Source organism: Gymnoscopelus braueri, assembly GCF_963280865.1.
Source record: "Gymnoscopelus braueri genome assembly, chromosome: 9".
In the NCBI taxonomy this organism is placed as follows: domain Eukaryota; kingdom Metazoa; phylum Chordata; class Actinopteri; order Myctophiformes; family Myctophidae; genus Gymnoscopelus; species Gymnoscopelus braueri.
This window is the reverse complement of record NC_137610.1, coordinates 19,369,301-19,391,999: the sequence shown is the minus strand read 5'-3', so window position 1 is coordinate 19,391,999 and position 22,699 is coordinate 19,369,301. Positions and strand designations below refer to the sequence as shown.

The window sequence follows — 22,699 nt, the reverse complement described above, 5'->3', positions numbered from 1 at the left end:
CCTAAGGAAGCTGCGGGGGAGAATAGCATTTGTTTCTGCAACAAACAGTCGCATTTGCAGTGCCTGGCCGATCCACACGGTCACAACTTTTGTTCTGTTCTGGCCCCACAGTGGTGGAATGAACTTCCCACTGATGTCAGGACAGCAGAGTCACTGCCCATCTTTCGCCGCAGGCTGAAAACCCACCTCTTCAGGAAACACTACCCTTCCTCTTTGCCTGGCTTACTTGTTGTTAACTAGTTGTACGAACGCTTGTTTTATTGTTGTATTGTTTTATTGGATCTTGTTTAGTCGATACACTTATTTGTTTTAGCTCTTGCTCATTTGATTTTGCTATTTTGTCTCATCTGTTTAAGAAAGTAGGTAGCTGATATATTGCACTTTTACCTTAGCGCTAGGTATACTCTTGGTTGCTTGTTTTTGCAGAAAATGCATTTAAGACTTCTGGTGATTAGTAGTTTTCGTTCCCTACCTATGTTGAATGCACTTATTGTAAGTCGCTTTGGATAAAAGCGTCTGCTAAATGACTGTAATGTAAATGTGCCCCCAATGGGTGAAAACACTTTTGGCTCTGCGTTGTGTGGTGGCCCGGGCCCCTCAATATATCGGACAATGCATTCATGATTTTTGGGATTTGTTTGTAACATAGTCCGCTTACGCCATTTATAGCGAATTGATACGGAATATCAAAAGATCTGTATGACAAAATCTGTAGGAGTAGCAAAGAAAATGCTAATGCCAAATTTGGATTGTACAACTACAGTTCAAGTGTTAGAGGCCAAAATGTAAAGGGCGCTGGTATAGCGCCACCATGAGACCGTTTTGAAAAATCGGGGGTAGGTAGAGGTACCCTGACTACACACACAGACCCACAGGGGTGAAAACAATCTCTGGTGTGGCGGAGATAGAATTACACAAAAGTAATCAAATGTTAAATTATTGGTTAATACTGTCCATATGATTGTGCTTTGTCTTTCTTTGGTGGTTGTTACATTTTTAAGTTTAGATTAAAATGGGGAAGACATTTGGGGGCTTGTCATCACTTTGAAAACCACCTAAAAGATAGCAAGCGACTAGTCTGTATACTCTGTAACAGTATGAGCAAGCGACTAGTCTGTATACTCTGTAACAGTATGAGCAAGCAGCAATCAGATTGGCAACATATAAGCAAATAACACATTTGATGCAGTAACTAGCTACACGTGTGTGTGTGTGTGTGTGTGTGTGTGTGTGTGTGTGTGTGTGTGTGTGTGTGTGTGTGTGTGTGTGTGTGTGTGTGTGTGTGTGTGTGTGTGTGTGTGTGTGTGTGTGTGTGTGTGTGTGTGTGTGTGTGACTGTGTGTGTGTGTGTGTGTGCACGTGTGCGCAAGTGTGCGTGTGCGCATGTGGCCCTTCTATCATTACAGTCCATCCATTTGTCACATCACCATTGAATTACCCCAGTCCAGCTCTATCGCAGTCAGGGGGAGCATGTCACAAGACTCGGAATCACAGTAATGTGAGATTAGCATTACAGTTGCAGTCCTATTTCATGGATTTGACTCCAACAAGAAGATTAGGTAAAGTTACTGCTTGCACAAAAATATTTGTCAGCAAACTGTGAGTTGCAGCCCAATATTCTTAGACATGTTACTACAGTAGCTGTCTTTATTACAGTGAAAAGTGTTATACACAGACATTATTTGGCAGTGAGTCATCACGCCGGCACGGCTTCCTTTCAGAGCCAACACTTCCCTCTGCTGGCCTCAAGGAAACCACCCAAATACTGTGTGTGCGCCATCAAGTATCCAAGTATTGTTCAGAATGCAAGACCTTTACAGTGCATAAGCAGGGCACTGGAGAATCCCTGTTAGAGCAGTAGGCTTTGAAGTTGCATATCTATTAGCTGGTGATGGTTGTTTAAAAATATTCATATAAAATATTAAATATACTTTTAACATATTTTGGCACTCTTTGAGCCCACTTAAAGTGAGTTTCAAATCGACGTTAGAAAGTCCGTAACTGTACATTTTAAGCGTGTAAATACATGTGTTAGTATTGTAATTCATGCAAAAGTCTTTTGTCAGTAGATGTATCCATTCGGGGGGGTCCTCTTTTAGGAGCCAAATGATGGCAAACGCTGACAACTGTCCTATCTGTTGAGTAGATCGTCTGAGCCCTGTGTGGAGCAAACGTAGCGAGGACCATTGTTGTCCATCACAGGAGACATCACTGTGTTGCCATTAGTGGGGCTACACATGGGACTGCAGGTGGGGTTACCGGTAGCTGTAAGTCTGCGTAGGTACTCTGCATGGACAGGCTTGTGACTCTGCAGAACTCTGATGGCCTCGTCAATCTTGAACCACTTCCGTTTCCTTCCTGTCAAGAAGAGTGAAAGAAAGAAGAGGGGGAGGTATAATAATAATAAACTGCTAGACACGGCTGTCGAGGCGATCAAACATTATTTACATGTGCGAATCATACAGATGTCTTTTTGGTAGTATTGCGTATTTTTGTAACCACTTTCAACCTGCTGTCCCTATTTTGTCATTATAGATGAAAATCTTCCAAAATGTTCAAAAATAGCGGAAATAGACGATCTACAGAACAAGATAAAGTGTCGCACCGTAACACATTGTGAGCGTGTAGATATTTTGACGAAGATATTTAGTGTAGAGAGGAAAACAATCAGGGTACCCACCTAGGATAGACCTACTGTAAGTATAACTGGTTTAAGTACTTAGTTAATTGAAGCAATTCATAAAAGCACTAAAGATGACTACACTTTTACAAGAAGGCAGGGCAAGGAGGAAGAGCGAAATGTCAATTTATTTGAAAAATATCTAACACAGTCATACAACATGCTCAGGAATTATGCAGAGCATTTACTTCATTGTGGAAGCACACAAGTTTGACGTACTTCAGCTAGTGTTTATGAAGCCATCATGTCACTCAACTTGCCCATAAAGCATCTTCCATAAACATCATCTGTCCTGTAAACTGTCAGCTGGAGTTATTTATACACTGCTGTAAAACCACTGTCCCCTCCCTTTCAATAGCACGCCGCGTATTATAAAACATAATCTACTGTGACCTCTGACATTAAGGGGGCATAAGGGGGCTCTGTGAAAGGAGAGACACCCTGTGCACTGACACCTTGAGGTCTTCTACTGCAGTGGTTCTCAAAGTGGGGTGCAGGGATCCCCAGGGGTTCTTGAGGGAGTTCCACGGGGTCCCCAGCAAAATGAGGAACATTACATTTTTCGGCTATTCGAAGATGGGTATCCATGGCCAAATACATATAACTTTGGGGGTCCTTGACATGAAAATGTTTGAGAACCACTGCTCTACTGTTGGCTTTGAGGAAAATGTGTAAATTACACAAGACCACTGGAGTCCTTCTGACGTAGTCTTGGCCCTGGCATAGGGCAAGAGAGGACAAGCATGGAGGGGGCCGTGGTGAGTGACGATTACTGGGAAAGCAACTGCACACAGCAAACACGCCTGCCCCTCGTGAACAGGCACAACTATATTTATATTTGAAGGAATACTACTTTCTTTCCAGACCAGCTACAAATAGTTCAAGTTTTAAATTACCGTGTCCCTTGTCAAATGTTATATTTAAAATACCAACCAATAAAACAAATGATGCTAATTCTATTTGGATACAGTCCAGCAAATGGCTTTACAGAAATTGCCTTGTAAGAAACATTTTCAATGTTCAAGTGATGAGACAAAAACAGATAATCCTGGTACAGGATATAATATATCGACTCCTGTTATTATAGAACTAGAATTGAAAAGGCAAATGAAGTAGCAACTCACTTCGTCTTCAGGTAAATTGTACTCAGCGTTTTAACCAACACGTTAATTCAACTGAGACAAACTGAACTAATGCTGTGGAACTGGTATTAACCATTAGCCTATTTTACATCCAGTAAAATGCTGATGGTAGAGATATTTAACCAATTTGCACCTGGCTTCCCTCTTTTAGGTATGTCATAGGTAAAAATTTTAAAACATTTTTGGTGCGATAGATCGGCACAGCATGTGATAGACCACCTATATTTGCCACTGAAATAGGGCTCAAGTGGTTAACAGGTGGTCTGGGTGTGCAAACAAGTTACTACATTTTTTCAGTCAATATTTTAGGGCCATGGGTCAGGTGACTAGGGAACTCTTATGACAGCTTCACAGCTTTCAAAGTGTTGAGTGAAGACACCCACACACACACTGCACAGTTTTCCTCTCTTGGGTTTTATGTTACTAATTATCACATTCCTTCAAATCAACACAATCATAATTGTCCAAAGTTTGGTTTAAAATTACTTTGATTGGAGAGCCTCCCAGCCAGTAAGTGCACAGATCTATGCTCCAAGTGAGTGCGAGGACCCGGGTTCAAACCCAACCCGGTCTTATCTGACATGTATCTCTCCTATCTCTGCCCTATCTGAAATAAAGCATAAAATGTCCAAAATAAATCTTGCAAATAAAATAAAAATCTTTGATTACGAGTTTCAACTTGCATCGTTCCCGACTAGTATTGTAAAGTGTTCAACCTTTAAGAAGTATTACCGTACCAAACATTAACCAAAGCATAAACATTGCAAGTGAAAAGAAAATATATGGGAAGGAGACCTCAATTAACTTAAAGAAGTTCCTGATACAACCTTAACTGTGTGATGGCGAGAAATAAGTTTTTACTGTACAACAGCTGCTTCATTCATAATGTCTGCAAGCAATGGAGTTAAATAAATCTGTGTTTTGTATAAAATGCGTCACAAATGGATACATTTACATGAACTTAAATAAGCAAAACTGATAAGATAAAAAAGGAGTTTTTAGCTTTAATGTAGAAGCATACCAATGTTGACAGAATCCTCCCAGGCCTCCAGTGTCTCTGTCACAGTGAGGACGTAGACATATGTCCTGTGCTTTCTGTCCTTGTTGTGCTACAAAGATTGACATAATGACACAATTAGTTTCCATCGTTGCAATAAGCTGCGTTTATATGTTGTATGTCGTCACCTTCTTAAAATAATGGCCTAAATCTTTTTTTGAGGAAAATTATATTTTCCTAAATCAGCTCTCCTCTGGTAAAATCGCCTATATCCTTATTGAAAAGATCATGCTGCTCCCGCCCCAGTAGTATTAATGGCCTATGTCAAGAGTGTGACCTAGGCCGTTTTATGTTGTCTAAGTCGAAGACAATGTGACTTGGGCCAATTAATTTTGGCCTAAGTCACATTGTCTTGTGACCTAGGCCAAAACAATTACTCCACAAATAATTTGGTTTAAGTTAGGTTTACAATTGCCAAAGTCAAAACACAAATTGGCATTTAATCCTCTTATATTACATAACTGACAGACAGTGTTATTTTTATGTCAATAGTCATATATTGTTATAAACATTTTGGGTGAAATGACTAAGAAATATCATATAGTTTGTTTTGGTTCAGTTTTTTGAAAAAAGAAAATGATATAGGCCATTATGTGTGGCTTTAACAGGGGGGGGGGGCAATAACAGAGATTTTCTGGAATTACAGAAATGTTGTAATAAGATTTGAAATACTGCGATATGACGTTTTAATCCATGCTGAATGATAGTTTTACCTCAAAAACCCCCAGTAGTCTGCCAAGTTTTCCCTTCACACCAGCCTGTGTAGACCGACAGATGGAAATTAAGAAAATGAGTCATAAACTGGTTACTGACACTAAACATTCAAGCATGATAGGACCCTGTGACCCTGCTGAGATCCCTGTACTGCACCTGTACTGAATGTCACTACTCTCAAATACATTTGCATTCTCAACTGGGTATATTATTGTCCTCAACCAAGCTTCATGCAGACCTTGGTACCATGCAAACATTTCCAGGTGAAACTGTGATGACCAAACAGAAACTAGGTAGGGATGACTGAACCATGCACCAGAACCATTGGTGGACATCAAAGGTACAGTCTACAGTGATTACTGTATGTTTTGTGCTTAGCTGAAGATTATCTATATTCTTTGGGGGTGCTAAGGGGATGATGTTTTTTTGTAGGCCCACCCGGAAGTTAACTCCGCCATTGGTCCCCACTGGACATTTCCAATGGAATTTCTGCATTGCATTGTGTTTTTCCTTTTTGATAAATTAAGAAAAGAAGGCTATGTAGCAAACGATGGCTTATGATATTCACACATTCTGCTCAACAAGATTATCTCCACAAATCAACTCACTTTTTATGACAATTAATGTAGGGAAGTAAAAATAAAACAACACCACTTAACCACTCTGTTTTCTGTTTCTGCTGCAACACGTTGTGATCTTGTCGATCTGCTATTTTCTGCAAAGGTTTTTCCACAATATGGATGCTGGGGTTTAAGTAATTAACTCATAATTCACAGTTGAGATATTGATGGGTGCAATTAGTGTCATGGAACAAAATGTGACACCCTCCAAGAGCTTGCTTAGGATAGCCACAGACCTTATTTTCTGCATATATTGAATACTCTTTTGTATTAAAAAAAAAGAAAAGAAAAAATCTGGCAATGGAACCACTACAAACTAATTTCCAGGTTTTAGGACTACAAACTGTAGCACTCTTATGCCAATGTAATTATGGAGTTCATACAGAATGTCCCAAGTCAAAGTCAGGCGACTCATTTATTGAAAACTTCTCCCTGCGAACTGGGAGACTGGTAACACCTGGCAGCATTCCAGGAACCAATGGCTTGGTTAGTTCTTTTGAACCATGAGGGTATGCCATAATTCTTCTGGCATGGCTGCTCCCCCAAGAGTCCCCCAGAACCTGTTTAGACGAGTGTGGATCATATGACAAACAGAGACACAGACACAGTACACACCAAGGGATGTTTTTTGTTTTTTTTACAGGGATATTTTAAACTATTCTCATCCAACAACAGACCACAATAAAAATGTAATTTTTTATTGTAATTATTTTAGGGATTGCATTGAAAAGGCAGCAAATGGTAGAATAAATATAAGGTCATGTTACCAGTTAGTTGATGTGGTGAACTTGTCAGCGGGGTATTTTGACACATTTTGATTATTATCCAACAGTCCTTGATACGTTAGTATATCCGTACTCATTGGACGTGTCTCTCTCTGAGGTGGAATAGGATGAGGGTAACTGGAAACCCTTTCCAAATGTCACCGCTGTACGTCAAAATTGTCAACAGATTTCTCTCTAAAGGGGGTGCCCCCTGGCCTAGCGGTCCAGGCGCATACCACATATAGGCTCTAATGCAGCCTGCCAGTGTATCACGGGTTCGAATCCCAATCCCGATGACCTTTGCTGCGTGTCACCCCCCGTCTCTCCCTGTTTCCTGTCTTATCTCCACTGTGTACTATCAATAAAGGCAGAAACTCCCCAAAAATATCTTTCTCTCTAAAGCAGAACGACACACTCAAATATGGTCACTGAATAAGCACCAAAATCACCTTAATCTGACCACACTCACTTAACTACTCAAGACTGATTTTTTTTTTTTTTTTAATGACCCAAAATAGGGATGCCAGGTTGGCAGTGTTTAATTGAATGGAAATCTACCCATCATTTCCCAAAAGTGTCTTACCTCTAATGAGTGGAGCCGCAAGTAATACAAAACTATTGCAACTAGTAAGTTGCGCTCAGTAGAGGGAAAATCTCATGTCCTAATAATAATAATGATAATAATCTAATAATAATAATAATAATATCTGAAGCAAAAATGTCTACCTACATCCATGACAGAGTAGCGCAGCATGTGATTACCAGTTATAAAACGTATTTCCTCTTGCTCATATACATTCATTGTCTACCTCTCTCCATCATTCTGTCTGTTTGGGGCATGAGGTGACAATGTTTTGGGGTTGCGTGCGAGTATGAAGGCAGGGGGCAATAGGGGAAAGGGATATAATAAAGGATTCTGATGACATTATCACAGGGCAACCAGAGTAGACAGGCTACTGTATATGGAGACAAATCTTTGGACACTGAACACATTGAACAGTAGTGAGACATGGTGTCACTGAGCATGGGCACCGGAATAGGCCATTTAAGCCAGGTATTACGGTAATAGAACGTCACATCTAAAGCCTATCGCTATTGTTTGCGAGTTCAACATTATAATCCAATCAACTGTCAAGCCAACTGATGTCCTTCAGTACTTTCGTTCTACTATAGAAAAGCGCCTCAACCACCTGCTTTTCATAGTTAGGGAATTTTAGCAAGATGTTTGGACCACAATTTACTACCAATAGCTTTCTACACCAATGTGTTCTTATAGGTGTCTAGAATCACCTCTCAATTAATGCAAACCCAAATCCTTGTGGAAAATCCTGGAGAGCCAATCAAAGTTAAAGAGCCCAGAGGGCTTGGGTGAAAAATATGAAAAAAAAAAAAAGTCTAAAATTAACTTGTGAGGTGTCTAACTAGGGGTTTTCAGGGGTACTGAATACATTCCAACCATTATTTTTGAGTAAAAATGTCTCCCTGGCCATCTAATATTGGTATATTGGTTATTGTTAAGCTGTAATGTAAAGCACAGTGTATAATCAATGGTAGGGGGTTGGGGTGTTGTTGAATTGATTCTATACAGAAAAATAAAATAAGAAAATATTGCTAAACACTTGATAAGAGTGTACACCTACTGTGCACATGCTCAGTGGGATACACTGTCTGCATGTGGGGAAGGAGCGGGAGTGTTGCATCCTGGAAAATATTTCTGGACGATTTTAAGGTATGGTAGTGTATCTACTTTTTGGCATTTCTTTTCCTCTGCTGGCAAAACTTTTGATTACCGTGAAATCAAATCAAATCAATTTTCTCTAGTCTAGCCTATTGCTTACATTGAACAACCATTAGTTAAACAATCATGACATTTGTCTTTTAGTAGGCAACAACATGGAAGAGGATTCTGTAGCTTGTGGCTTAAGGTGCTTCATCTGTGGTGGTCCTGAGACTGAGATTCAAAAGCTCTCAAAAGTCAGCCAAAAAGGCTATGCACAGATTTTGTCTTATTCTGAGAGTGTGGATGATGCAGCATTAATCAGAAGACTACATGAGGACTGGAAAAACGGAGATGACCCCAAACTAAGATACCATTTGGAATGCAAGACCGAGCTATACAGTCGTGCAAGAAGTATATCCACTGGAAATCGTACGTTTTTCATTGTGATGAAAGTTGCCACGTCCATCCAGCCATCCATCTTCAACCGCTTATCCAGAATCGGGTCGCGGGGGTAACAGTTCCAACAGAGATTTCCAGACTTCCCTTACCAGAGCAACATTAGCAACTTCCTCCTGAGGGATCCAGAGGCATTCCCAGGCCAGTGTGGAGATATAATCCCCCCATCTGGTCCTCGGTCTGCCACGGGGTCTTTTCCCAGTGGGACTTGCCACGAGAATCCCCTTTGGGAGATGCTCGGGAGGCATCCGCACTAGATGCCCGAACCACCTAAGCTGGCTCCTTTCCAAGTCAAGGAGCAGCGGTTTTACTCCGAGTCCCTCGCAGATGACCGAACTTCTCACCCTATCTCTAAGGGAGAGGCCGGCCACCCGTCTGAGAAAACTCATTTCGGCCGATTGTATCCGCGATCTTATTCTTTCGGTCATGACCCACACTTCATGACCATATAGGTGAGAGTAGGAACGAAGATTTCTCTGTATATCGAGAGCTTTGCCTTCTGGCTCAGCTCTCTTTTCGTCACAACAGTGCGGTATAGCGACTGCAATACCGCTCCTGCTGCTCCGATTCTCCGGCTGATCTCCTGCTCCGTGCTCCCCTCACTCGTGAACAAGACCCCGTTGCCACTTGCAGATTTCAATCCTATTCTATGTTGTGAGTGACATCATAATTTAATAAAAACTTTAAACATAATCTATTCTTTAGAGCAAGATGAGCAAGACCAACGGCCAGACAGGAAGAAAAGATGAAGGGCATTGTCTGGGTCAAGTAGTTCAAGTGCTAGCAGCTCCACATCCACAGCTCGGTTTTGCATTCCAAATGGTATCTTAGTTTGGGGTCATCTCCGTTTTTCCAGTCCTCATGTAGTCTTTTGATTAATGCTGCATCATCCACGCTCTCAGAATAAGACAAAATCTGTGCATAGCCTTTTTGGCTGACTTTTGAATCTCAGTCTCAGGACCACCACAGATGAAGCACCTTAAGCCACAAGCTACAGAATCCTTTTCCATGTTGTTGCCTACTAAAGGACAAGTGTCATGATTGTTTAACTAATGGTTGTTCAATGTAAGCAATAGGCTAGAGAAAATTGATATTCTAATTTTACGGTAATCAAAAGTTTTGCCAGCAGAGGAAGAGAAATGCCAAAAAGTAGATACACTACCATACCTTAAAATCGTCCAAATATTTTCCAGGATGCAACACTCCCGCTCCTTCCCCACATGCAGACAGTGTATCCCACTGAGCATGTGCACAGTAGATGTACACTCTTATCAAGTGTTTAGCAATATTTTCTTATTCTATTTTTCTGAATAGAATCAATTCAACAACACCCAATCCCCTACCATTGATTATAAACTGTGCTTTACATTACAGCTTAACAATAACCAATATACCAATATTAGATGGCCAGGGAGACATTTTTACTCAAAAATAATGGTTGGAATGTATTCAGCACCCCTGAAAACCCCTAGTTAGACACCTCACAAGTTATTATTGATTTTTTTTTCATATTTTTCTCCGAAGCCCTCTGGGCTCCTTAACTTTGATTGGCTCTCCAGGATTTTCCACAAGGATTTGGGTTTGCATTAATTGAGAGGTGATTCTAGACACCTATAAGAATACATTGGTGAAGAAAGCTATTGGTAGTACATTTTTTCACAGATGGTCCAAACATTCCATAACTATCATGCACATCCAAAACTAGTGGACTGATAGTTGGACCTGAACAAGGTGTTGAAAAGCCTTTGCTTTGGGAGTGACAGGGGAACATGGGAAATAGACCATGCATGGGCTGATTGATCGATAGTTGTTTGTTTGTTGTTATTACCTTGGATTTCTCCGTTAATAGATGATGAGACCTAAGGAGTAGTTCACCCAAAAGATTACTTATTTTCTATCAATTACACACCCCATGAAGCCTTGAATTCATGATCATTTATTTTTTTCACATTCCTAAGCCAATAATTTGATGACTGGCGAAGTCTCCTGCGAAGTCTCCTACTGAGTCTACTAGGAGACTCAGTAGGAGTGGGAGACTCAAAGAGTCTCCTACTGAGTCCGATTACCCGGTCATCAAATTACTGGCTTAGGAATGCAACGAAAAACAAAAACTCTCCATGAATTCACTGTCTTAGCACACAATCTAAAAACAAACACTCTATAGCAATGACTGCTATCAGAATAATGATTTAATTCTGAACTTTCTCATCAATCCGCAAACTGGGATTAGTTAATTCTGTTTGTATCATCAGTCAATCAGAGTGAAGTGTCAGGTTCTCACTGCCCCACATTCACTCTCAAGTCCTTAATGGGAGGAAGTTAAGATCCATGCATGTCTGTGATTGGCTAGTTCCGGTCCATAGCCAGGAGGGACGATTTCCTCTCCTGCTATACACGAATCCACGGAGCGCAGGGCAGCTGCAGTCAGCTGCAGTCACTGACTGCTCACGTTACTCTTTTACCTGCTTTTTACTAACTTTTACTAACACTAACTTTACAAAAATGTACAGAAAATCGGGACGAACCACCTATGTCAGGTGCCAGTAGGCTAGTTTATGGCTGCTCTGCTAACGTCAACAGACGGACAGAACCGCAGCAGCAGCTGACTGACACCGCAGCAATGATTGCGCAACCTACAGTGCAGCACTTCGTGTATAAGTCGGGAATACTTCACATTATCTTATCATGTTGCTACGGTACCTCCTTCATTCCCATCACTCTCTTTCTGTCAATGCAGATATGAATACCTCCTATCCTCATAAGGCCTTGATAATGTATATGATGCTCATAAGGCCTTGATAATGTATATAATGCTCATAGGGCCTGATAATGTGTATAATGCTCCAAGTTGATCATATCATGATTAGGTCCAGCATGTTCGGAAGTGACCTGTCAACTAATGAAATGCAGTATAACTCCTGCTTTTGACATGCAAGTTAAAATGTTTAGTGGACTGCTTAAAATCAGTTTGCCTACTACGACATTCAGAAGAAAGAAACACTGTTACACATAATAAATACACATTCAATCCTCAGTGTTAATTTCACAGTTGAGACTGTACATCAAGAATCAAGAGGGTTGTATTTGTCACTCACTCATACATACAGGTACAAGCAGTGAAATGTTGGTGTAGCATGTCTGCAAGACACCAATAGCAATAAAAAAACAAGACAATACTAGATTTTAATTAAACACAAAGAACAAGAAAAAATGTATAAGATTACAAGATATTAATAAGGTTAAAACGTACAGGCAAGACCCACACTATAAACCTGTAAAAAAAAAAATTGCAGCAGGGGGGAATTTGCAATAGGGAATGTTTAGGGGGGTATAATTTTTTCATACTGTATATATATAATTTGCAATAGATAATATGCATTTACATCATCAGCATTAGCAGCAAAAAACAACAACACCTTAGTAGAAATGGGGGGGCTGTACAATAGGGAAATGTTCAGAATTAGGGGGGTAATTTAGTATCAGATTAAAATAATGTGCAGTTAAGGCATGTACATCTATTCATTCAGCATTTGGTGTTTGGTTAGTATTTGGTGTTCCGTTGTGTAGTAATGCAGTGAGTGCACACGACTGACTTGAATTCCCTCGGGAAGTAAAAGGGACAGCGTGTAGGTACTCCATATCAGCCTAAAACAAATGCACGAGGAGGATAGATTTCCCGTAGACTACACCAGTTATTTCTGTCATAAAGCACACACCACTCCCCTTTGATATGTTGGTTTTGTCGCCAGCCTGTCAATATGAAAACATAGAGAACCGATTACGCTTGGATGGTTTCCAGGTCCACCTCGGTAGAAGTTAGTCTCATGTCTCAGAGAAGATTACAATCTCTCAATCCGGGAGCGGGTTCGTATTTCATCACCCTCAACTTAGTAGCAATGGTCCATTTTGATCTTGATCGATTGGACACTGATTGGGTCGGGAGTGGGGCTCAATTTGGTTTTGACGTAAGCCATTGTCACTTGTCCGTTCTTGTATTTCTGATCTCCTTCCTATTGTGGCTCTAAAGAGGTGCCATTGATGTAGCTGTATTGTTGCCTTCTACCTTTGTCCGCTAAGTATCTCCACTGACCACAAAGATGTGAAATAGGTGAGTCCGACATAATGCTATATTGAGTGTGTTCTACGGTAATATATAATCATTAATCGATGCTGCAAGGCTTAACAAAAAAAAGTATAAATAACCAAATAAAAGGCAGACTAACCGCTAAGACAAGCGATGTGGCATTGTGCAATTTCCCGTAAGAGAATTGTTAGTGTATGATCGTGGCAATGTATGTTTTCATTTTGTGTGTGTATGTTTTCATTTTGTGTGTTTGTGTGTGTGTGTGTGTGTGTCTGTGTGTGTGTGTGTGTGTGTGTGTGTGTGTGTGTGTGTGTGTGTAGGTTTTTTGTGATTCTCTCATAATTCTCCTGTGGACAAGCTCACCTCCTCATACACCTCTCTGACAGCAGCACTACAGGGCTCCTCCTCTGGCTCCATTCCTCCTCCTGGCACAATCCACTGGTCAGGGTGTCGACTGCTGCTTACCAGTAGCACCTGCCAGACAGACAGGACAAAGATCTGTTGCCAGCAGGAGTGTCTCACCACCACCAGCCCCCCCCCCCCCTCCTGTGCTTAGGGGTGCCAGAAGCATGCCCGAGTTCAGAATGCTGGAATGGCTGAGTACAGTATGTCACTATTCATCCAGCATGCTAGATAGTAGATACTATCTACTGTAGCACAGGTCTGCACACATCAGCTAAACTGAACATGATCAGTGGTAAGTACTCAGATCTCTTACTTAAGTAAAAAGTAAAAATACCATAGTATAGAAATACTGTTACAAGTAAAAGTCCTGCATTAAAAACTTGTACCAAAAGTACTCATGCAAAATGGCCTTTCCAGAATAATAAATATTAATTTATTGAATTATAATTATGAATGCATTATTGTGTAGTTAAGTATTACAGCTGACCAGCTCAGTAGCCTTGTGGTTAGAGTGTCCGAGGTCGGGGGTTCAATCCCTGGCAGAGTCATACCAATGGCTATAAAAATTGTACTCAATGCCTCCCTGTTTGGCACTCAGCATCAAGGGTAAGACATACTGTACATCAGTGACTGTCACTGTACCCCAACCCCTGGTCCTTTCAAAACCCAAAAGATATTGAGACACATCAGCCAGGTGGCGCAGTGGTAAACCACCACAGAGATTGTGGGTTGGATTCCACTGTGGTGTATCCGGCTTTGTTGAGCATCTATAGACTCTATACGTACACACTTGGCCCGTGTTACATGTTGGGCGGGAGAAGTAGTCCTCCCGGTAGGGGCTCCTCACTGACAGTTGCGTCAGTAGAATACGACGTGAAAACACACAAATGTGTGTGGGGAGGAATCAATTGGCATAACGACTACATTGGGGAGAAAATGGGGTAAAAAGCATTACAAATAAATAAATAAAAGACACATCAGCCAACCTGGTGGATTAAAGCAGCAGCCAGAGCCTATGTTTAACTGACCTGAAACAAGAAGTTTGGGCTTTCAGCGCAGTATGCCCCTATGGAGTTGCAGTCACTTGACCTTAAAGGTTTAATGACGTTCACTTTTACACCACATTCAAAGTCTTTGTCCTGGTCCTTCAAAAGTGTACAAAAAGTTTTAAGTGAAAATTCCATTCCAGTGATCAATGGCAGGTGTTTTTCTCTCACATTTCTAAAGCCTTTTCAACTGCAATGAAAAAAGAAATCTTTGCCTGCGGGTGTCGCTGGAGAGGGATTTTGCCTGTCAATCATCGCCTCTGCTCCGCCCCCCCCAAAGGAAAGGATAGGGGAGGGGAGGGGCGAGGAGGAGAGTGGGCGGGATTATTCGACAGTGACCTCACTGTCGAAGGGCCAAGCTCAGATTACTTTTCAGCCTAATTATTCAGAAAACCCCAGACCACAGAAAATCCACTGAATGTTTTAAGTTCAGGTTTTTTGGGTGTAATTGAGGTCATAAAACCCCAAATAAAACATTGAAAATAAAAAAAGTGAAAATGAATGTCATGATACCTTTAAAGGCTGTTGGGTGTCACATTGACCCACATTAAGGCCACGTGTGATTACCTACTGTAAAACATTTAATAATACTTTTTGCTGAACACCGCATCGTGATTGGTTGAATACCCTTCCCGTCTGGAGACCAGATGACAGCTTCCTGTTCTCAACTTTTACCCGGACAGAATGACCGACTCTCTGTAGTATTCAAAGATTGTGGCAGCGATAGTCTGGCTTGAGAGACTAGACCGAACCCTAATAAGTCTTTTGACATCAAGAGTTGATTAAAGAGCCAGCCTTTATTATATTCTACATTACAGGCTCAGGGAGTAACATAACCCACAGTCACCCTTGCACAGTTTTCAATTAGCATAATGTCCCAGCAGGAAAGAACAGTGAAGCCTGACAGATCTATGAATCCGTAATCCGATCTGTAATGACAATGTCTCCTTGACCACCGGGCAAAAATAGTCAACTCTCTGTTGCAGCAAAATTATTGTGTGGTGACTGAATTTTCTTTGACACTTCACGCCTCTCCTGATAGCCTGTAACTCATTCACAAACCAGGTCAGGAGGAGGATTCATAAGCCAGCTACATTCTAATAGCTATATTGGTTTACAGACTTCACTGCAATCCATACCATTAAGTAATGAAATCAACTTCACTCTCAGAATTATCTGGGGTTATCAAGTCTGAAACTAGGCCTTGAAAAGAATTAGCAAACTATTAAATTACAACTAAGAGGATCACGAAAAAAAAAAAGTTCCTCTTAGTGTTTACTGCTTTGGATAACTGAAATACATTCTTAACATGCATGAGGGTGAGAGTGTGACACACCTTTGAGCACTGGCACACATTTGGCATCTAAAGCCTGAGTTATAGTTGTGTGTGGGAGTCGTGAACCAAAAATAACCGAATTACAAGCTAACAAGATTCTTCAGCTATTTGCAGCGTGCAACACCCGCGTGCAACTAAGTATAAATCAGCCTTAACCCACTACTACTCAATTGACCCAGGCAGGTTACTACTGTATACTGTACAAGCACGAGCACAAATAGGGAATGGAGGGGGGTCACCTATACTTTTCTTTTTACCTACCTACTCAAAATGTACCCTCCAGCAGCTCAGAAGACTGGTGAACAACAGGCAATGAACGTTAATAACTCAGTCAATATTTGTGTAAGAATAACAGACCAAATAAAATCCTATCACATGATGTTTAATCTGTGCTACATGTTCAGAGGCGTGATTCTGTAATATCCATGCTGGCAATGAAAACCTTCAGTTCATGAGTGCTTGGTTACCTAAAGTTAATAAAGAGCCATGTTAAATTAGGCAGATCTACACAGAACCCATTAACAGCTAAACAAAGGACTATGACAGAGCATAGGTGAAGGTAGCTCCATAAAGAACCTCTCACTCCGCTATACAGCTCCGAGATGAGGTTCTATGTCGTTCTCATCCAGAATCGGTGGAACGTCCGCCAAGGCTCCGCTGTTTACCCTTTTGTATACATCGTATCCCAAAACTAATGGTAGATTCCAAACCACACGGATGTTTAAGGTTTGGTTCGGAGCATAATATTTTAGGTCCGGAGCGAAACTACCCGTTTAAATTGCTTATTTAGTCAGCCTGTGGCCATGTTTCCCATTCAACCCGGAAAACCCCCCTACGTCCGCTGCCAGTACTGCTCCCGGTTTGGCTACAATGGGAAACATGGCCACAGGCTGACAAAATAAGCGATTTAAACGGGTAGTTTCGCTCCGGACCTAAAATATTATGCTCCGAACCAAACCTTAAACATCCGTGTGGTTTGGAATCTACCATTAGTTTTGGGATACGATGTATACAAAAGGGTAAACAGCGGAGCCTTGGCGGACGTTCCACCGATTCTGGATGAGAACGACATAGAACCTCATCTCGGAGCTGTATAGCGGAGTGAGAGGTTCTTTATGGAGCTAAGGTGAAGGCCACCGCATGTGAACATGGTGTATGTGCCCATGGCAATGAGTGCAAGGGGTTAGTAAGCATTTGGGTAGGGGTGGGGATAATTTTAGCCTCTGTCCCACAGAATGGGTCTGTGTAGAGCTCCGAGGTAAACACTGGCCACACTCTTACAGCGACAATTGTACACACATATGCATTCATGCATGGACACACAAATAATATGTAACACATACACTCTCACGGAGTGACGTGCGCACAGCCACATACACTCACAGCCAAGCAGGCTTTACAAAAAGCACTGGTTCAGCAGTTGCCATTCTGAATGAAACCAAAACAGCTTAGTAGAGCAGGCCAAAGCTTGATTTATACTTCATTGTAGGACGGACTCCACAATCCATTGTGAACTTGTAGATAATCTATTTTTGGCAAGTCTTACAACAGTGTATAAATCAGGCTTTAATGTCCCCAGTAGGTACTGACACTGAGGCTTTCTCAGGAAGAGCTGTGTGTGTGTGTGTGTGTGTGTGTGTGTGTGTGTGTGTGTGTGTGTGTGTGTGTGTGTGTGTGTGTGTGTGTGTGTGTGTGTGTGTGTGTGTGTGTGTGTGTGTGTGTGTGTGTGTGTCTGACTAAATATTCCTCTATGGCCTTTACCATGTGTAACAGTGGCCCCCATTTAGAATGATACCACCATATCACACTCACAGGAAAAACAATCCCCAAGTCCCAGTACTAGTACTGATACTGAAAATTGGGACATACATTAACCTAGAATCTAGAATTGGGTAATATTATGCTAAAATGTGATCCATGTTAAACCATGTTTAACATTGCTGAAATTAAATCAAAGCAATTTAAATTTCATCCTTTTATATACAAGGAACTGGAAGGTCTTAATAGTATAAATAAGGTGATGATTTGAAAATAAAACAAACCAATAAAGAAAGCTGCTCTTTCTCCAGAAGAAAAAAAATAGCCACTATTGAGAAGCAATGTCCTATTTCACATCGCCTAGTCCTCTCACAGTGATGTTATTGTGTTGTTGTAAGCTTACGAGAGCTTCAGCCACATAAAATGTGTCATCCTGCCAACTGGCAAATGCCCCCCCCCCCCTCTCATAGTGTTGTAAAGGGAAAAGGGACAGAATTAGATGGCTCTGTAGTCTGTACTGTGGTTTCTGAGTGGAAATAACAGTAACTTCCTCGTCCTGTCTAGCACGTATCTGCAGACCTGTTCCTGTCCACCTGGCCACCACAGCAGTCTACCAAGTTAACTGGCATGTTGGAGAAGTAATTGTACACTGGGCACGTGGTGGACTGATAGCAGCCTATTACAGCAGGTGTGAAACATGGACTCCAAAGCCACCACGACTCTTGAATGAAACACAAGAGTAAAAGTGGTACACCATGCCCAAGAGGCTTAATATCCATAATTACACATTCTGTAATGAGAGAGGCTTCCGGGTATGTGAGCATTCAATCACAGATAGCCCTATTGAGACTAGGATTTAGAGGCTACTAATGAAGAGGTTACAGAATTAACAGTGAAGACAAAGTGAGAGTGGTGGCAAGGAACGAGGGTTGGTGCAAGAGCGGAATGGGAATCTGTCAGGGGATAGCTAGTGCCTGCACCTTGTTTCTATAAATTGCAGCTGATAGGTCACTTGGTGTGTGTGTGTGTGTGTGTGTGTGTGTGTGTGTGTGTGTGTGTGTGTGTGTGTGTGTGTGTGTGTGTGTGTGTGTGTGTGTGTGTGTGTGTGTGTGTGTGTGTGTGTGTGTGTGTGTGTGTGTGTGTGTGTGGCACATGGCCCCCTCATATGGCACGTGATACTGGGATGAGCTAATTGTTTACATTCTGCTTGAGCTTCACTGGCATCATGCCAGTCATTTTGTTTTAAGTTTGATAAGTTTGCCACACCAATACCAATGGCATTTTAAGTATCCCATTATGCTAATAAAAAAACATAATATTTGTCTAATTTCACTACAACACCCATAGTTTAAAATGATCAAGAGCACTAACAGGCCAGGGCACTCATTTTCTTGGGATGCTGTGTAGGCTATAGGCCAAGGTAGCCCTAGAATGTCTGTGATATATACATTTCATGTATTCCAAATTAAATGTATTTTAACTACCTTGAGCAGAGATCCATCTAACATCATGCAACATTTCATAATAATGTCCACTTGCAGGCTAAAAACTTGTCATACGGGGATCACTAAAGACAACCAAGCTCTACAAAATGTATTTTATGTTTAAAACATGGTCATTTTTATGCCAAATTTTCAGTGAGTTGGGTCTTCTCATTCATTCACTGACAGTCGGATAATAACATGCTGAAGGTCCTGTCTTACGAACTGTGTCTAGTCTACTTTTTACTCGGTCTGTAGCCTATCTTGACTCTTGAGCACAAATAGAGGGATTACTAGAAGAACAAAAATCCTGAAAAGAGAGTTATTATGGTCTTGTGCTCGGTTACCATGCCAACACAATGTTTCGTGTTTTTTAATAGGTCAAATAATTGGCCCTTGGAACTTTATTTTCGCTAAGATGGCACAGAGTTTTAGCCCTGAAACATGACTGTCATACCATGACAGTCTACTTAATTGAGTATTTCCAATTTTCAATACTTTTTACTTCTACTCCACTACATCTCAGAGGCAAATATTATACTTTTACTCCACTACAATTATTTGAAAACTTTAGTTACTACTAGTTACTTTGTAAATGATTCCACTGCAGTCATGGTTATTTGACAATAGCCGATCTACAAGCTCACAACATGAGCTTGTAGATCTGCTATTTTCAAAGGATTTGTATACATTTGGAAACATGTGAAATGGGATATTGTGCATAATGAGTAGTTTTACTTTCTGTACGTAAGTATATTTTGACGCCAATACTTTTGCACTTTTACTAGTAGGCCTACATTTTGAATTCCGGACTTTTTGAGTATTTCTACATTGCAGTATTGATACATTTACTTAAGTAAAACATGTGAGAACTTTTTCCACCATTGCATTGATGTATTATTTGCAATTAGCATACATACCGGGGTTAATTCGATTTGAAAGCAGTTTCTACATCGCCCTTATATATAATACAGATACAACCTACCTCGTCCTCTTTTTCATTCTTGAAGCATAAACACGCCGCTCGTCTCTTGAAGCCTTCCCCGTCATAAGTCCGTGTCTGGTTGGGCTTAAACTTCATCATGTATTCCAAATCTTCGAGGACAAGGGCGGGATGCGTCAAAGATCTGTGTACTTTATCCAAATCAGGAGGATCCTACCCGAAACGATCGACTGCCTTTGCCTGCTGCCTGCCCAAGTAGTAGGACAGCACTGGATCTGGATGGATCCCTACAATAAATACCCACAAGCACTTCTTCAGGCAATCCCGGGGATTTACATGTGCGCTCTTTATTCATTCCTGGTCGTAAACAACACTAGCCTTGTGTATGATCGCAAATCATATTCTAGTACCTACCTACCATGCCCATGCTTAGTGCCGCTGTCAACATTTGAGCAGTCCAGTCCCACTGTCAGTGTCACATTAGTGGTCAATGAGCAAAGCAGCAACATGCAACCAGCTGACCTAAGAGCTGTCTGCAGCACCGCCACTGGCACTGCAGCTCCGTTCCACGATGCCAGTATAGGCTACTGTTCAGGCGAGGCGTTTCCCAAGCCAAGCATGAATGAATTGGTGCCTCGTTTTATACAGTAGGCTACACACACCAGTGTGGTTCCCAAACTTTTTTGCTCAGGAGCCAAAAGAAAAATCTGATGTTTGCCAGGGAACCAAAACTAGTGAAAATAGCAGTCTACAGTCACAACACATGTTGTGAGCTTGTAGATTGGCTATTTTCACTACTTCTTAAAGGTATTTCTTAAAGGATATTTGTGTTCGTTTTTTATGGAATTCTTTTGAAAAAAAATTTTTTTGGGGGATTTTCTTTGAAAATTGTTTGAAATGATAATAATTAAAAACAAAATATAGGATATTTACTCGCGACCCATACAAATTTATTCGCAACCCACATATGGGTCCAGACCCACTGTTTGGGAAACAATGGCCTACGCATACAACTCAACACGACAGGCTACAGTTTGTATTTCAGACAGTGGCACTCTCGGAAACCAAACTAGTTTGTGCAAAGGTAAACTAATCTAAACCCATGCCTATTAGCCTATGATGGCAATTTGAGGCACTTTTCAAATAAAAACGCAATAATTGTTACAAAAGTTTTTAGTCAAGTAAGTTGTAGGCCTACATTGAAGAGAAATATTGGTTGGCTAGGGAGCCTATCACAGTACTTCATGGACATGTACAAAACATTTACTTTTTGTTTAAGATTATGTCCATGCGGTTGTCTTTGTGTCTGGTGCCAGTGTGTCATGTACTTGTATACGGTATATATCTCTCATTTTAGATCATATAGTCTTTAGCAGAGTTGTGTCCTTTACACCAGTAGAGGGAGTGCTACTGTTGCACAAAGCACCCTGCTTGCATGGGATTATTATTTATTTATTTTTGTTTTACAGTCAGCTATTTAGCTATTGTTAAAATAGTTGGTATGGTAATGGTAATTTCCTAGAATCTTATGTGTACGTACAGTATAGCCTATGTATGTATGTGAGTGTGTGTGTGTGTGTGTGTGTGTGTGTGTGTGTGTGTGTGTGTGTGTGTGTGTGTGTGTGCACGTAAGTATCAAATGGCAATGCAAGATGGGAATGAAATCTGTGCAGTCGGTAACTGTAACTTTAGTCTTGTTGGAGTTTATAGTATCACTTCATGGGCTGGGGATGGAAACTGAACCTGCTGGATCGATTCAAGACCCAATGCGCCAGTACTCTGGTAAACCCCATCTTTGATGATCCTCTGGACTTTCACCCTCCTCCTCTGGGTGTAGAGGGCTGGCAACTCAGGTCTGGTGATGTGATGTGATGTGATGTGATGTGATGTGCTGTGCTGTTTTACCATCCTTTGTAGAGCGTTGTGGTTGTGTTTTGATCATCTTCTGTACCATGCAGTGATGTAGCCAGTGTGTGTCTCAGTACACTCTATATGGTGCTCAAGTTTCACAGTATCCTAGAGTCCATGTTGAAAGTTTTCAATCTGGAAAGAAATATTAAGAGCCATTATCCTGCTGACTTGAAAACAGTGCCCACATGATGTGACCAGACACGGTCCTTGGTTGCTGATGTGAATCCTGAGGAACTTAATGCTGATCACTCTCTCCACTCCTGCACTGTAAGTCCAAGATCATCTCCTTTGTTTTGCCAACATTATGATGGAGGTTGTTATCCTGACACCATCTCTCACGTCCTCTCTCTGTGATCAGGCTAATGATAATGGTGGTGGTGTCCGCAATCTTTATAATGGAGTTTGAGCTGTGCATGGCCACACAGTCGTGAGCGAGCACACATCCTCAGTGTCACGTCAAGTTAATAGTAGTGTCTGGTCTGATGTAAGTGAATCTTTTTTTTTTTTTATGATTCAATGTTTATTCGTTTTTTGTTATACACAGAGATTAGAATATAAACAAAAGGAGTGTTAAACACCAGAA

At 41.1% G+C, this 22,699-nt stretch overlaps 1 protein-coding gene across 3 annotated transcripts; it reads right to left on the bottom strand.

The window, feature by feature from the left end:
- Positions 1-1,632: 1,632 nt before the first annotated feature.
- Positions 1,633-20,779, bottom strand: nudt4a (nudix (nucleoside diphosphate linked moiety X)-type motif 4a). Of its 3 annotated transcripts, none has more exons than XM_080437631.1 (6): positions 20,620-20,779; positions 20,248-20,492; positions 13,600-13,710; positions 5,592-5,636; positions 4,843-4,930; positions 1,633-2,357 (listed from the first exon to the last, which is right to left on the bottom strand). In XM_080437631.1, exons 2-6 carry the CDS (start codon positions 20,344-20,346, stop codon positions 2,131-2,133), a joined length of 570 nt encoding a protein of 189 aa, XP_080293757.1. In that variant the 5' UTR covers positions 20,347-20,492; positions 20,620-20,779; the 3' UTR covers positions 1,633-2,130. The 3 variants fall into 3 exon arrangements, with proteins under 3 accessions (XP_080293757.1, XP_080293758.1, XP_080293759.1); XM_080437632.1 differs by having other exon boundaries at positions 20,624-20,779; XM_080437633.1 differs by having other exon boundaries at positions 1,633-2,353; positions 20,248-20,779.
- Positions 20,780-22,699: the final 1,920 nt, after the last annotated feature.